We start from the raw sequence: 15485 nt of genomic DNA, 5'->3' as shown, positions 1-15485 counted from the left end.
CTCGTGAGTTCGAGCCCCGTGTCAGGCTCTGTGCTGACAGCTCGGAGCCTGGAGCCTGCCTCTGCTTCTATGTCTCCCTCTCTCTCTGCCCCTAACCCACTCACATTCTGTCTCTGGCTCTCTCAAAAATAAATAAACATTAAAAAAAATATTTTTAAGTAAATAAACATTTTTTTAAAAATTTAAAAAAAGAAAAAACATGCCTACTTGCAGAAGGCATGTAATGTACCTGCATTACCCTAGTAAATCAGGGATAAAAGAAACTCACGTAACAAAAGAATTCAGCAAGCTGTCAGGATATAGAATCGACACGCAAAAACAAGCACCTTCATATACACAAATAACCAGTTAAACAAATAACAGAGGAGGAAATCCAGTAGCAACCAAAAAAATACAAGACTTAGAAATAAACAAGGGGCGCCTGGGTGGCTCAGTTAAGCGTCCAACTTCGGCACGGGTCATGATCTCAGCGTCCATGAGTTCAAGGCCCGCGTCGGGCTCTGTGCTGACAGCTCAGCCTGCTTTGGATTCCGCGTCTCCCTCCCTCTCTGTGCCTCCCCCGCTCGCCCTCTGTCTGTCTGTCTCTCTCTCTCTCAAAAATAAAAACAAACACAAAAATTTTCTTAAAAAAGAAAGAAAGAAACAAGAAATGTGAAGAATCTACACTGAGAAAATGATAACACTGCTCCTAAAAGATGCAAAATTAGACGTGGACAAATGGAAATAAGATGCCTCGAGATCACCCAGCTATCAGTCTTCCCTAAGTTAATGCAACAATTCAATGGTATTCCAAAAAAATAACAGCAAATCTTTTTTTTCCTGGAGATAGACAAGACGACCTTGAAGCCCATAGAGAAAGATAAAATGCGATAGCCAGGAAAACACTAAAAAGGAAAATATATGGGGGAGCAGGGGATGGGGAGGATAGGGGACCAGCTCGAGCAGAGATTACACCAAACCACACGGATTCTCTAATTAAGTCTGTGGCACTGGTACATAAATACGTGGGCAGCCCAATGACGTAGATTGGGAAGGCAGGAAATAGACTCCAGGCCCCGGGAAGGCCTTTTTCTCGTAAGGATGGCTGTCATTGGAGTTAGGGCCTAAATCTGGGATGATCTGATCTGAAGATCTTTGCCTTAATTACAGCTGCAAAGACCCTTTTTCTAAATAAGGTCACCCTCACAGGTACCCGGAGTTAGGACTCGGACGTAGCTTTTTGGGAACCACTATTCAACCCAGGACATGTAACAAATATACAGATTTGCTTTTGATCCAGAAATTCTAGGGATTTAACCATAAGGCAAACGTCTCACAATTTTTAAAAATAATCTGCACAAGGTTATTGATGGGAGCATTATTTGTAATTGCAAGATACTGGAAACTACTCAAATGCCCAGACGTAGGCAGTTGGTTGAATAAACAATAGAGTAAGCGATAAACAATAAACTATGAAGTTGTAAAAACTAAGAATAGTGAGGACTTCTAGGAATTGAGTTGGTGAGGAAGAAAAAGAAATAAGGAAACACGTCCCCGTGTCTGCAAGGGATGGGGGCGGGGCACAGAGAGGAAGGAGTCCGAGAGGATGACCCTTCTCTCCGGGGACCTTCTTACATGATTTAGACTACTGGAATAATGTTAATGTTCTATATATTCAAAAACAAAATTAAGTGAGCAACACGAGGAAAGCCCTAAAAAACAATGAAAAGAAAAACAAATGAATTGAGACGTATCACAAACAGAGAACATCATCACACTGAAGGTGAGAAAAAAGGATTCGCCCAAGGAACTTCCAAACACGGTACCTGGACAATTTACCCCCGGTTTGAAGAATAAAAGGAACACATCTTGAAGCCTTCTTTCCACGCTTGGTTTTCAAAGTGGAGCGGGGTATAGCAAATATAACATTACGTATATGTTTTGTAGGGTTAAGCAAGAAGAAAGGTGCACATATGGAATGGGGGAAGCAGAAAGAATGCTGTGGGCTAGGGTGTGAATTGGAGGTATAAACTCACGATTTCCAGCACATTTCTAACATCTATGTATACCTGGGACAATTTGAACATCTAACTAAATACACACATGAATACATCTCCATATATAATAAGACCAGTAATGCATTAAAATGCATGGAATAAAATTGAGCCCATGAGTCTATCCTCAGAATGTTAATAAATACGAAAGGAATAGCGGATTTAGACTACCATCCTAAAAAAACCGATTCGGGCAAGAACGTTCAATGGATACACATCTGGGGGCAGGAGGAGTTTGGCGAAAAGCAGGATATTTAAATGTGTTTCAAAGTATCTCCTCACAAATCACTTATTGCAGAAGGAGACACGGTAGGTAGAGATTGGGAGAAGTGGACATCACCTCAACCAAGTTATAAAAATAAACATGGCCTGGGCGCCTGGGTGGCTCAGTCGCTGAAGCGTCGGGCTTCGGTTCAGGTCAGGATCTCGCGGTTTGTGGGTTTGAGCCCCGCGTCGGGCTCTGTGCTGACAACTCAGAGCCTGGAGCCTGCTTCGGATTCTGTGTCTCCCTCTCTGCCCCTCCCCCACTCATGCTCTGTCTCTCTCTCTCTCTCTCTCTCTCTCTCTGTCAAAAATAAATAAACATTAAAAAAAAGCTTTTTAATAAAAATAAAAAAATAAACATGGCCAATTAGGGACACACAGACAGCAGGTGCCTCTGGATGTGATATTCTGAGAAGGACCCAACATTTTTTTTATATTCCTGCCCCCAAAAATGTATCATCAGAGGCCGATCGAGGGGCTCCCTGAGACCCACCCAAATTGGGAACCGGGAAAATAGCCGAACTGAGCCTTTCAAAATGTCAACATAATGAAAGGCACAGGGAGAGCTGAGGAACACTGTCCCAGATTCAAGGAGACCGAGACCACATGGCACATAAAGCAGACAGCCCTTGATGGGCTCCCGTACTGCAAATAAAAATGTCACAAAGGATGTTGGGGGTCACCCAATGAAACTGGAGTATGGTGGCAGCTTCAGGTACTGTAACAATATTAAATGTTTTGGAGTTGATCATTTTGCTGCCATTTACATTAGACAATATTCTCACTCTCCGGGATAACTAACCATTTCAAATGGTTCAGTATAAGACAGTGGGGGTGGGTCGCATGCAGATATAGACATAGAGCGAGAAGAGAACCGTAAAACGTCCGTGGAAAACGTCTAAAACTCAGTGATTCTGGGTGAGGGGTTACAGAAGGGCCGTGTAGCCATTCTTGCAGTGAGTTTGAAATTACTTACAATAATTGTTTAAGTTAAAAACTGAAACAAATAAGTAACGGCCAGCAACAGAACCGAAAAATATAACCAGACAGGTCACGGTCAAGAACAGGTGCGTGCCCACATACGTGGTATGTGTGCGTGTGCAGGGGTGGGGGGTGGAGAGGGGCCAGAATCACGGTGAGCACCTAGAAGTATCCTACTTTTAGGCAGTCTAGCTCCCGATTCCCCCAGCCCAGAGTCCAGCCCTGTGTCCCCGTGTCCTGGGTGCCGAAGGCTGGACCAGAAGCCACGTGGCTGGATGGGGAACTTCCAGCCGCCCTGGGGAGAATGTCTGTGAGGTCCTGAGCCTGCATTTCTACTGAAGCGAGCTCCCTCAAGATCATTCGGTAACTAGGCAACCATTCCTTCCCAACTCCCACCCCCACCTTTGCACGTAGCCCTTGGACTCCTGGACAGGCTATCGGTCCAACCCTCTGCCTGGGGCCGGGCCATAAATCATGCCGACGGCAGTTCCCATGGCCATGCCAGGCCCTGGGCCAAGGACTTGCCACAGACATCCCATTTACTCTTAGAACAACCTGACCGCGAAGCCAGTCCTAGGATTCTCTCCATTCTAAAATGTGTGCCTGTTTGCACAGCTGTTAAGATCCTGTGTTTGACTCCAGTCTGACTCCCAAGTTTGTGTGCTTCGTAACGAAAGCAAAACTCCATTTCCAAGCTGCACCCACCGCTGGGGTTTAGCCAGGACGCCGGGACGGGGTCACCTAGAGCTGACAGGCGTGTGCCGATCTGGGGAAAGAGGCGTGGGCAGGAGGAGGGTGAAGGAGCGTGGGCTACGAGCGTCTGCCTGCCTTCCTGGCACAGGACAGAGGCTCACGGGCAGGGACGGTGGGAGCTGTTCCAAGCACCGGGCGGAGAAGGAGGTTGAGGCTCAAACGAAAAACGGCACCGAGTGGGGAGGGTTGTCCCCCCCGCCTCAGCTGGACCTCAGGGTAGCAGCATCCCCGTACAGACTCCAGACACCGGGCTCTGCATGGCACCCGGGGACTGGGAGCTCTGGGAGCACCTACAGATGGCACTTGGGCACCTGCACCCATTTCCATGGTGGCACAGCAGCTGTGCGGTGCCGGGGCATCTAACACCTGAGACCCCAAACAACGGGAGACCTCACCGAAGGCAGACGGGGTGGTGAACGGGAGAGGGGCCACGGGGCAGACATCACAGCACAGAGGATGGTTGACAGACTCACGTGACACATCCCTGGGGAGAGACCTGGGACTGGAGCTGCCCAGGAGCAGGTGGGGGTGGGGCTGGTGAAACGTGGGCGGTGTCTGTCCGTGACCTTGGCCAGCAAGGACATATTCCACCCCACCCAGCCATCTGCCCTTCTCCCCTCTCCAACCTTGTTCTGGTCCCTCATCAAAAAACTTCTTTTTATCTCCATTCATAACCTAAAATCCATTATTTCCAACTCAGAAAATAAGTAATAGGGCTTCCAGAATCAGATCACTGAAGCCCACCTCTGATCTTACTTCTCCCCTGCTCTAGAACCTTCAGTGGCTCCCTGGTGCTCCCTGCCCCCAGATCACTGCACTCCAGGAGGAAAAGGATCTTTCTTCCTCTACTTGCCTGTACCCTAGGTCCCGCCTCCACTGGGGGTCCAGTTCAAATCCTACTGCCTGCACACAGTCAGGGAGTAAGTAGCTTAAGTCCTTCCCGGGCAGAAGGACCATTTTCTTAGTTGACGTGTGTTGCCACAGCAGGTGGTCTTGCTTCGAGCAAGACCTTGCCTTGGGAGACACAGCACTGCCTTTGGAGCCGGAGGTCGAGGTTCAAATCCCGAGCTCTGTGCCCTTGAACGAGGTTACGGACCTTTCTGAGTATCTGTTTCTTGGTGCCCTATAAGAAAACGTTGTTTCTCTCCTACTCAAAGGTTCTTTTGAGATCGCCAAAGAAAAGGCCCATCTCAAGGAGAGCCTTGTTACTTAGTCTCCCGGGCTGGGGTGACTGCGGGTGCTAACCAAACTCCTAGTTATCCAGAAGTGGCTCCCACCTCGCTGACCACCGGCTTGCAGCGCCGGGCTTCTTGGGGCAACGCTGCGGGCCTTGCCTGAGCCATCAGCTTTGCAGGGCTGGGGACAGAGCGGGTCCCTCTGCAATCTTGTGAGGCGTCCTGCAGCCGGGTGAGGCAGGGCAGACGATCTGGAGCAGAAGCAGGACACCAGAAGGCGGATGGGGATGAGGGAAAGAAGCAGGTGGATAAGCGGCGGGACCCTTGCCCCGTGCGCGTGCGCGTCGCAAGGACTGGGGACGCCTTTCCTACATCGTGCTACCCCCCTCCCCGAGCCCTGCTCGTGATCTGATCCACGCACAGCCACTCACTGCAGCCTCTCACTGCGTTCCTGAAGCCTGGTTATGCCAATAACCGGTCTGCCTTGTTTTTCAGACATTTGGCCCCTTGGGTGCCAGGAAGAGTTTGCTTTACAAGCCCCCTTGATCTGGCCCTGCCGGGTGACTTCTTGCCTGAGGGAGCTCAGGAAAGGTGCTACTGTCTCCTCTGAATTTACTCATCACCAGGGGACCAGGTCAGCTCTGGCTCCAGTGCTGGCAGGAAAGGCCTTGGTTGGGGGGGGTGGGGGGGGGTTGCATTTCCTCCTCTGGAAAGTCCAAATCCCGGGGCTGCATGACCTCTTGACGTTTATTCTGGCTCTAACGTCGTCATGCAAGGACTAGCATGTATCAGAATTTCCTACCAGGCATCGAGCTCTTCATCGGCACCCCCTGTGTAATCCTTACCGCGGGGGGCCCGTTTTATAGATCGGAAAACTGAGGCCGAGTGAGGTTGGGGAGCTTGGCGGTCCACAGCTGGGAAGGAAGCCAAGCTAGAGTGGTAGGCACCGAGTTTGGCCTGCTGGGGGCAGCGCAGGACTCCTGTCCTTGCCGGCGACACAGAGCTTCCGAGCCGCGCTTCCTGGGGGCCGGAGCTCCCTGTTTCCACCTCCTTGCTGGTTCTGGGTGCTGCTGAGATAGTCACAGGCCAGAGGGCCATTCGGGCCATTTTACTGGGCGGCGGGTGGGGGGGGGGGGAGCAAGCCTGGAGCGGCTGAGTTGCATTCCCCAGTGAATATAGTAGGGGGGCCCTCACGCTCTTCCCAGTCCACCCCGCTGCCTTCCCTTCTAAAGAAGGATCCATCCTGAACTCCTGGCAGGCGTTGTAAGAGCCTCACGGGTGGTCAAGTACAACACGATGACTTCCACCGTGCTTCCGAAGCCTTCCGTGGACACCCTGCTCCAAGCCCGCTGGTTTCTCTCAGACATTTGGCGAAGCTGAACTCCCCCCCCACCCCCGACCGTCAGTCTGCAAGATTTAGCCCCTTCCTCTGCTGCTGCAAGACAAGGCAGATGGGAAGGTCAAGCCCGGCTCCCACAAGCCCATCTGCCCCCCTCACTTTGACCTCAGCAGGCAGTACCTCTCCACAGAGCAGATACCGCCTCAAGGGAATGCTGTGGAATCTTGTCAGGGCGCTTGGGTTTTCACAAAGATTTGAGGAAGTGCCATTGGCATTTAGTGCATGAGGGTCAGAGACGCCAGACCTACTGGACCACGCAGGACCGTCCCTCGCAATGAAGTGACCCAGGTCCCACATGACAGATGTCCCACCCACTGCCAGTCCCCACGGGTGAATGATGCTCACGGTTCCGGGATGTTTGATTTCGTATAAAAACGCCAGTTTCCCCCCACGGCTTTCATTCCCACCGGATTTTCCGTGAAGACCACCACCGCGTAAATCAGAGGAAGGTTTATGTTTTGTGATTTGGAACTGGACCAAGCCTGACTCACACTGCAGAAAACCTTAGCGGGGGGGGCGGGGGGGGGGACCGGCGGGGCAGGTCTTCATCATCTCTGCCCCCGCCTCCCACGTGGTGCCCAGCCCTGGGATGGGGATCCAGATGGCCTCCGTGGGACCCACCATCGCCTTCCTTCACAGGAGGTGCTCAGCCCCTGGAGCAGCTCCATCCCACAAGGAGCTGGAACCTACTAGAGGGCCACCTTAGGTGGAGAAGAAGACGCTCACGTGGGGGGATTCTGGTCACACCCTGGGTTGGAGAAGGAGCTGGGGAACGTGGGAAGCCTGTCTCTGTGTCTTTGTACTTCCAGAAACACCACCACCTCCGAGCAGGATGGTAATCAGCAACAGTCCACTAGGGGGCGTGCTTTGGAATAGCAAACGTCTGCTGCAAACCTTAGCCTTTTGCGTCTCTTCTCTGAATGAAGGGCCTTCTTAGGCACCATGGGGCCACTCACTGGTAAGAGCCAGTGGATCAAAGGCCTTCAAAGGTCCAGCCGGTGAGGTATGGGGGAGAGAGATGTTCTCGTTGGCTCTGGGTGGGCTCCACGGTGAGGGGGTGGGTGTCCGGGCAGTGCTGAGCCCTCCCCGCTAGACTGAAAAGGGCAGGGGCGGGTCAGAGTCATGTTACAGACCCAGGAGCCTTCCTTTGCGGGACGGTGGCCAGAAGAAGAGGCTCTCAAGGCTTGAGATTTCATGCCCACAACACTCACTGGGCAAACCACCCTCGAGTCCCTGGCTTTCTTCCCAGGGACCCTGCTGCCCAGGGAGCTAGCCCGCCCCTTCCAGGGCTGGGGGTGGGGGTGCTACTCCAGGCACATTCTGGGCTGAGAAGTGACAGATGAGTGGTTGATTTCTTACCTCTCAGATTCTTGTCTTTTTTTTTTTTAATGTCTTTTGAGAGAGAGACAGAGTGTGAGCGGGGTAGGGCAGAGAGAGAGGGAGACACGGAATCCAAGGCAGGCTCCAGGCTCCGAGCTGCCAGCCCAGAGCCCGACGCGGGGCTCGGACTCGTGAACTGTGAGATCGCGACCTGAGACAGAGACACTTAACCCACCGGGCCACCCACGTGCCCCACCTCTCAGGTTCTATTTAGGCTGATGCCTCCCTTGGTATACTTGAGGCACCCTGGCGCCTGGAGGAGGAAGGTGCCCCCTGCATACATTCTGTTCTGTTCAGTAGGACGACGTGTGTGGAGAGCGTACCGGTGGCCTCCTCCGATTCCGCGGCTCTTTGTCAGCAAGGGACCCCGCGCTCAGAACATCCTAAGCAGCGGGCGGACGGGGGAGGTCGCCCCGGTGCCCCTGTGGTCTCTGCTGACGCAGGGCCGTGCACCAGACCAAGGGGCGGTCAGGGAGACCCCCATGCAGGCAGAGGCGGGGAGAGGCCCCCAGCCCTCCGGAGGGCTGGAGTCCGCCCCAGGCAGCAGGTGTAGAAGGAAGTGGGTTGTTAGGGCAGCAGCTGGTGTGAGAGTGGATCTTGCTCAGGTCCGGAACCTTGAGAGACCGGTGGGAGACCCTCCCTTGCCTCCGTGTGTGATTGCCGTCGGGCCTGTGGGTGGACGCGTGTTTTGCCGGCCGGGAAAAGAGGCCTGGGAAAAGCTGGTCTTCGGGGGACTGATCTCGCCTGCCTGAGCTTGGTCCAAGCCAGCCGGGGAAGGCCAGGACTCCCGTAGTTGGCGCCGGAAGGGGAAGAGAAGCCGGGCCCCCTACTACTTGAGCGGGCCGGCTGCTCTGGAGGTGGGCGGCTTCTGCAGGGAGCTCTTTTCTCACCCGCCCAAGGAAACGGCTCCCCGCTTTTGACGCTCTCTTCACCAAGGTGGACGAGTACAGGCAGTCAAGTCCACGACGTACAGGGCGGGCGAATTTGCCTCTATGTTTGGTAAGAATTTTCTCATCTGCCCTAGGGAGGAAACGCCACCATACTGGTGGGCCTTAGGGGGAAAACAGGTGACCACCTCGCCCTTGAAGGTCGCCTGCCCGCCGCCCCCGTGGACACGTGGCCCGGAAACATGAAAACCAGGGACCGCTCTGCCCTCACCCTACAGGCGCTCAGCCTTCCCGTCCTTACAAGTGCTCCAACACCATGGTCCAGGGCCCGTGTCCCCCGCGGGTGGCGGGCTCCCGGAGGCCAAGGGCTCGTTCGTCCTGTTGTCAGCTCCGACCCCCGGCACTTACTTAAGGTCGTCCTATGTGCCGGGCGCTGTGATGCATGCACGGGCCAGCCCTCACGGTGCACAGTCTAGTGAAGGGAGGCAAGCAATATGTACATTGTAATAGCGCAGGGAAGGAGAGGGAGGGCAGGGGCCATCAGGGCAGAGCTCACGAAGGCGGGAGCCGTAAGCAAACCCCGGAAGATGAAGCGTGATCCTGGATCTCTTCGGGGAGAGAAGGGTCACAGGCAGAGGTGAAAGTTCTGGGGGAGGAGGGTGCTTGGTGGGTTCGAGGACCCGCAGGGCAGCCGGGGGGCTACAGCGGTGGGAGAGGTCAGGGATGAACCAGGGGCCCAGTCGTCCAGGAGCTACGTCACAGGCCCTGGAAGAGTCTATGGCCTTCCTGAGGAAGATGGGAAGACACCGGAGGGGTCAAAGCAGAGGACCAACGTGGTGTGACTTGTGTGCAAGGGTCACGCAAGCCGCTGCACTGAGAAAAGACTCGGGGCGGGGGTGGGTGGCGGTGAGGGAGGAAGCAAGAGCGGTCAGGAGGTCGCTGTGACACTTGGGCACACGGGTGGAGCAGGGGGCACGAGGAGCAGTTAGATCCTGGGACCGCCAGGAAGCTAGAGGTGACGGGGTGTGCCATGCAGCGGATGCGGGCGGGGGACAGCGAGAGGGAGGCAGAGAAGATGGCCAAGTTTTGGGCCTTAGCAACGGGAAGGCTGGATTTGCCGTTTCCCGAAATGGAGAGACCGTGGGAGGGACAGGTCTGGGCACACGTTCATAGGTTCAGTGCGAAGCGTGTGGATCCGAACTTCTCTGCATCGGGGCGCCCGGGGGGCTCCGTCGGTTGAGCACCCGACTTCGACTCAGGTCATGATCTTGCGGTTCGTGGGTTCGAGTCCCGCGTCAGGCTCTGTGCTGACAGCTCGGAGCCCGGAGCCTGCTTCGGATTCTGTGTCTCCCTCTCTCTCTCTGCCCCTCCCCGGCTCGCTCTCATCTCTCAAAAATACATAAGCTGTACAAAAACAATGTTTTGAAGAAAGATCTGTAGATGCCCAGGGGCAGCTGGGGCCGGAGCTGAGGGCCAGGTCCAGGCTGGAGAGGCACTTTTGGGAGTCACCAGCACATAAACTCAATGAGAACGGGGACCCTGGACGGGGTGACCCAGGGAGGGGCCGGGCTGTGTCTCCTGTCTCTGCCCATCCCCCGCTTGTGCTCTGTCTCTAAAGGAATGAATGAATGAATGAATGAATGTATCTTGGGCACCTGGGTGGCTCAGTCGGTTGAGTGTCCAACTTCAGCTTAGGTCATGATCTCGCGGTTCATGAGTTCGAGCCCCGTGTCGGGCTCTGTGCTGACAGCTCAGAGCCTGGAGCCTGCTTCAGATTCTGTGTCTCCCTCTCTCTCTGCCCCTCCTCCGCTCGTGCTCGGTCTCTCTTTCTCTCTCAAAAATAAACATTAAAAAATAAATAAAAAGTAGGAGATGTATGAACTGCTTGAGCAGATGGTAATTGGAAGAATCTTCCAACTCCAGGCTGACCTATGTGACCTCTCCGTTGCTTCCAGAAACCGGAAAGTATCCAAGGTAAGTCAAGATGCCTCATTAGGGCCCAGCCCCTAAGTATGAAAGGTGATCAAAACCAACAAATATTTTTGCAGACTGTTTAACATCGATTAAATGCCACGTTGCAGGAGAAAATTAGATTTAAAATTACGCGAAACTCGAAACAGCATTCAAGTTGGATATTTTGGTCATTTTGAGCTACTTTATTAAAACATGTAACTAATTTAATTTCTCTTATGTGGATTTCTCCCTCTTCACACTCCCAACGCTCAAGATTTCCCCTGAAATGGAAATTGGGTCACAGACTCATTAAAATTGCATGGAGTGACACCACTTTCAAGATGAAAGAATCCCCCAGAGGTCACCTGGCCCAATTCCCCACCCCTTGGGGAAGTGCCCTCTAGAATATCCCTACAAAATAGCTGTCTGGTTTTCATTCTTTCGATGCTTCCAATGACAGAGAACTCACGAATTCTTTGAAAAGCAGCTCAATCCACAAATGGCTAACATTGTTTTTGTTATACCCCCCCCACCCCCCCATAACTCCTCCCTAAGTAACTCATGCTCTTTGGCCTCAGTTCTGACTCTGAAGCTACTACGAGCAGGGTTAGTCCTCTTCCACACGGAAGCCCTCCTGGTTTGGAGGGGGGGCTGTTGTTCAGAGGGGTTTCGTGCATCGCGGGCAACCGGTTAGCATTCCTGGCCGGTGTCACTAATGCCAGCAGTAACCCCCGCTTGTTATCGCAACCAGGAAAACGTTCCGCCATCTCCCACTACGGTCTTTCTCAGGTCTGGAGTCTGGAGTCTGATTCGTACTCTCCCATACAACTGCAGCTTCCAATTCTGCGGGAGATTTTCAAGGGCACCTGGGCGGCTCAGGAGGTTAAGCGTCCGACTCTTGATTTCCGCGCAGGTCATGGTCTCACGGTTTGTGAGATCGAGACCTGTGACGGCCAGAGAGCGAGACCCGAGTCAGGCTCTGTGCTGACGGTGCGGGAGCTGCTGGGGATTCTCTCTTTCCTTCTCTCTCTGCCTCCTCCCCCCACCCCACTTGTGCTTTCTCTCCCCCACCCCCACCCCGTCTCTCTCAAAAATAAACTTTTTTTTAAAGAAAAAGGTAACCACTTAAGCAGGACCCAGTAGGCTAACCATGGCCTGCAATCAGACATTACCGTCTCAGGGAAAATAAGACAAATAAACACGACCACCCTGCAGACTAGCACCTCAAAGAACTTCTGCTGTAAACACATTTAAAAATGAAGACGTGTGCTGTTTTACAGTTTAAATCGCAAGCCATTAAATATTCTCCTCCTGTTTACTCTGGAAAGTAAATTTTCACTCCAAGAAATTAGAGAATCTCTAGGTTAACCACAGATGTCTTCACTATCTTCCCTTATAGAAGTTACGTACGTGCATCATTTCCATCACAGGAGGTTTCTGGACAAAAGGGCCTCCCAAACATGACAGGCAGAGGGAGTACGGGCAACCGGAGGGACCCCAGGGACCGCCTCGGCGCTGCACCAGGTGCTGGGAAGCTTCTACAGAAGAGTAACCACACCCCTGCCCCCGCTTTGCCTGCCAAAAGGAAGGTCAAAGTATCCTGCGGTCCCAGGCAGCTTGAAAACCTTCTTGAGGGGAGGCAACAGCCGCTCAAGAGTCAGCAGCACAAAGTACATGCTCACCAACTATTTGTGTATTTGATGCATGTGTGCATGAACTGGCTGGGCAGAGTCCCCTGGGTGCACACCCGCAATGTACCTCACTTTGGGGTCCCTGGGGTGTCCTGGTATTGTTTCGGGCTTCTAGGCCAATCCCTGGTACCACCTCAGACCGTTCCTCTCGGCACAGATGAGCCCTGTACCATTAAGCCCCGTGGGTGGGACCGTAGCAAAAAATGTCAAGGGGCTCAACCAGCTCCTTCCCCTCCACTGCCACACAAATGGTCTCCCACATCATTTCCTTTTCCGGGTTTTACAAAGAGCTGGGATTGGAAGTTGATGAAAAGGGAGCTGAGGCAGTGACGGGAACCCTGTTAGAAACGATTGCTGATTCCATGCTTCCCCATCATCCGAATAGACCAGCCACGTCATTTCATGATCTATGAAGAAACCTCTGGAGTGCTTCTATTTCGGGGCAGGGTGGTGAACCCAGCTCTCCTACGATTTCAGACACGTGTGAGTACACGGTGCTCCAGGAGACGCCGGACCCGAGGTAGCTGAACCCACATGGGTTATTGGCACCTGGCGGCAGAAGAGAGTGTCCCCCTCATCCTCTGCTGGTCTGAGCCATCCTCAGATAAATCCGACTATTAAATTCACTGATTTTAAGGAGATGTCTGGACAGTCCATCTGGTATTTTAAGCCTGTTTCTCAGAGCCTTTGTTATGGACTCAAGACGGGTTTGGTAGAATATCTTTACCTTCCATTGTGACTCACATATCAGGACTTTGAAAAATGGTAGATCGGAACACTATTTCAAGACGAAGCCTTTGGGAGGAAGACACATTTTCCATGAGTCATGTGCTTCGCTCCCTTTACTTCCCTCTCGAGCCGCGTTTTAATCTGTCATAGAATCATTTCTTGGTGACTAAAATGAGAACAAAACAGCTGCAGTCAGTCCTGACCACAGCACTGGCCTGAGCGCGGCCCTGGCTACTCCATGGTGCATCAGATCATTTGACAGAGGCATTCAGTGAGACACAGACCGAGTTCAATACCTTCATTTCACGTAGGGAAGAAATGCGGAACGGAGACACGGGCATGGGCCATGATGACATTCACAAGCCCCAGGCACTTTTGCCTTCGTGGCAAAAATCTCATCTCCAAGGGGCGCCTGGGTGGCTCAGTCGGTTAAGCATCCGACTCTTGGTTTGGGCTCAGGTCATGATCTCACAGCTTGTGGATTCGAGCCCCGGGTGGAGCTCTGCACTGACAGCATAGAACCTGCATGGAATTCTCTCTCTCCCTCTCCCTGCCTCCCACCCCTGCTCACGTGCTCACGCTCTCTCTCACAAAATAGATAATAAACACTAAAAAAAAAAATCTCATCTCCAAGAAAGGAAAGCCCTTGCCCACGGTCACCCCACATGGTGGGGCACGGCAGCCAGAGCCCTGTCTATGTTGACCCCTAACCCCCTGGCTCATTTCATTCTTTCTGCTTTCTACCTAAATCATCGATCTGAGTATTCAACTAAACAGGCAGCATGCATTCATTCCCCGTCGGGACCCATTTTGCTTAAACAGAACATAAGCATGGGCTTTGTCACAAAGTTAAAAGGAAAATAGCAAATACCGCCCCTCCCCCCCCCCATTTTCTTAGTCATTTTCTGTTGCAGAGACAAGATATTTTAGGAGCAAATTCAGAGAACCATGGATAGATCTAGCGAATCTGGAATATTCAATGTGTCGACTAAATGCCTAATTGGATTTCCATCTGTTTGCTACCCAGTGTTGAAATATACCTAAAATTAATTTATTGTTTAGTCCTCTTGACTATGAATATAAATCAGAGTAACGTGAATTGTACTTAAGGTAATACTATCAAGCAGCAGTCTAAAGACGGACTTTTCGTCGTTCTAAAATCTGCAGGTTACTTCATTCCTACATTTTTTCCAAAAGCACTGGGTGACACTTGGTAAATGGCCAGGCAATTCTAGGACCCAGAATGAGGCAAAAATAGAGGACTAACTCCAACTGATATTCTTAACTGACGCGCTAGTATTCTGTCATTCAAGTGTGTTTGTAGAAAAATAGTGGAAAGAGATATAAAAGGGAGTTAAAATGACTCCCTTTTAAGAGAGGATACCTAGAAAAGAAAGTCCATGAGAACATAATAGCCTCTGAAATAAATAGGGCCAAACCCAGTTACTGAAAGCTTCATTATTATCGAAGGACTCCTATAACATGCAGCTCAAACTCCCCCCTCCTCTCCCCATATGTGTTGAAAACAGTAACAGCATAATAATTATATCTAACACATTACCCTTCGAAGCAGAAAAATGGCCCTATTCCTTACTCCATAAAAACTTTTTTTTTTTTTTTTAAATAATCCTGCCACATGTGCTTTAAGAAACTCCTAAGACACTTAGAGGTTTCAGCTTTTCCAAGGATCTATGCCTGGTGAAAAAATGCAGACCAATGAAAAATGCAATAGATCTTACAAAAAAATTTCACGGTTTCAACCGGCGGGGGGCGGGGGGGACGGAAATCTGAACATTGTAACAAGGCTTCACTATATTTGAGTTGTCAGGTTTAAAAACTGTTCCCGCACAGACACATATACACACACACTCACCCACATTCACACGCGCTGTAACAACTGAGAACAGATTACTGAATTGATCCAATTCACTTTATCTTGACTGCAAAACTCCTACTCAAGCTGAAGAGTCTGTTCTCCTTCAGTTTGAGTATTTCGCATACGCCCACGACTGCAGGGCAAACGGATCCATCCTTCCACAGGAAGATGTTTGAACTCAGGCAGTCAAATAATGGAAATGATTTTCAAATGTGTATGAGGTTAAAGAAGAACAACTCTCTGTGTCCTATAAGTAAACTCCTTTTCAGCCCAATCTCCATTTCTGCCAGCTAAACCGAGTTCTATGGATCTGTTATTTCACTTGTAATGCTAACTAGTGAAATTTTAGAACCTGTCCTTAAGA

General features: G+C 51.6%; 2 protein-coding genes across 2 annotated transcripts in view; one reads left to right on the top strand and one right to left on the bottom strand.

Annotated features, from left to right (window-relative positions):
- Window positions 1–5989: 5989 nt before the first annotated feature.
- On the top strand, window positions 5990–13114 carry SERPINA10 (serpin family A member 10). The gene is given in 5 exon segments (XM_007099429.3): window positions 5990–6040; window positions 9010–9175; window positions 10728–10858; window positions 12807–12884; window positions 12886–13114. Coding segments are annotated over 5 exon segments (585 nt in total). The 3' UTR covers window positions 13045–13114.
- Window positions 13115–13248: 134 nt separating this feature from the next.
- The window catches only part of PPP4R4 (protein phosphatase 4 regulatory subunit 4), a 105340-nt gene continuing 103103 nt past the window's right edge, over window positions 13249–15485 (bottom strand). Inside the window, exon 25 of the mRNA XM_042990460.1 lies at window positions 13249–13411. Coding sequence (XP_042846394.1) covers window positions 13390–13411 — 22 coding nt within the window. The 3' untranslated portion in view covers window positions 13249–13389. The remainder of the gene's footprint in view (window positions 13412–15485) is intronic.

The sequence above is a fragment of the Panthera tigris genome, chromosome B3 (genome assembly GCF_018350195.1).
Source record: "Panthera tigris isolate Pti1 chromosome B3, P.tigris_Pti1_mat1.1, whole genome shotgun sequence".
NCBI classification, from domain to species: Eukaryota; Metazoa; Chordata; class Mammalia; order Carnivora; family Felidae; genus Panthera; species Panthera tigris.
Note: the sequence above shows the minus strand (reverse complement) of the source record. Positions and strands in the feature narration are given on the sequence as shown.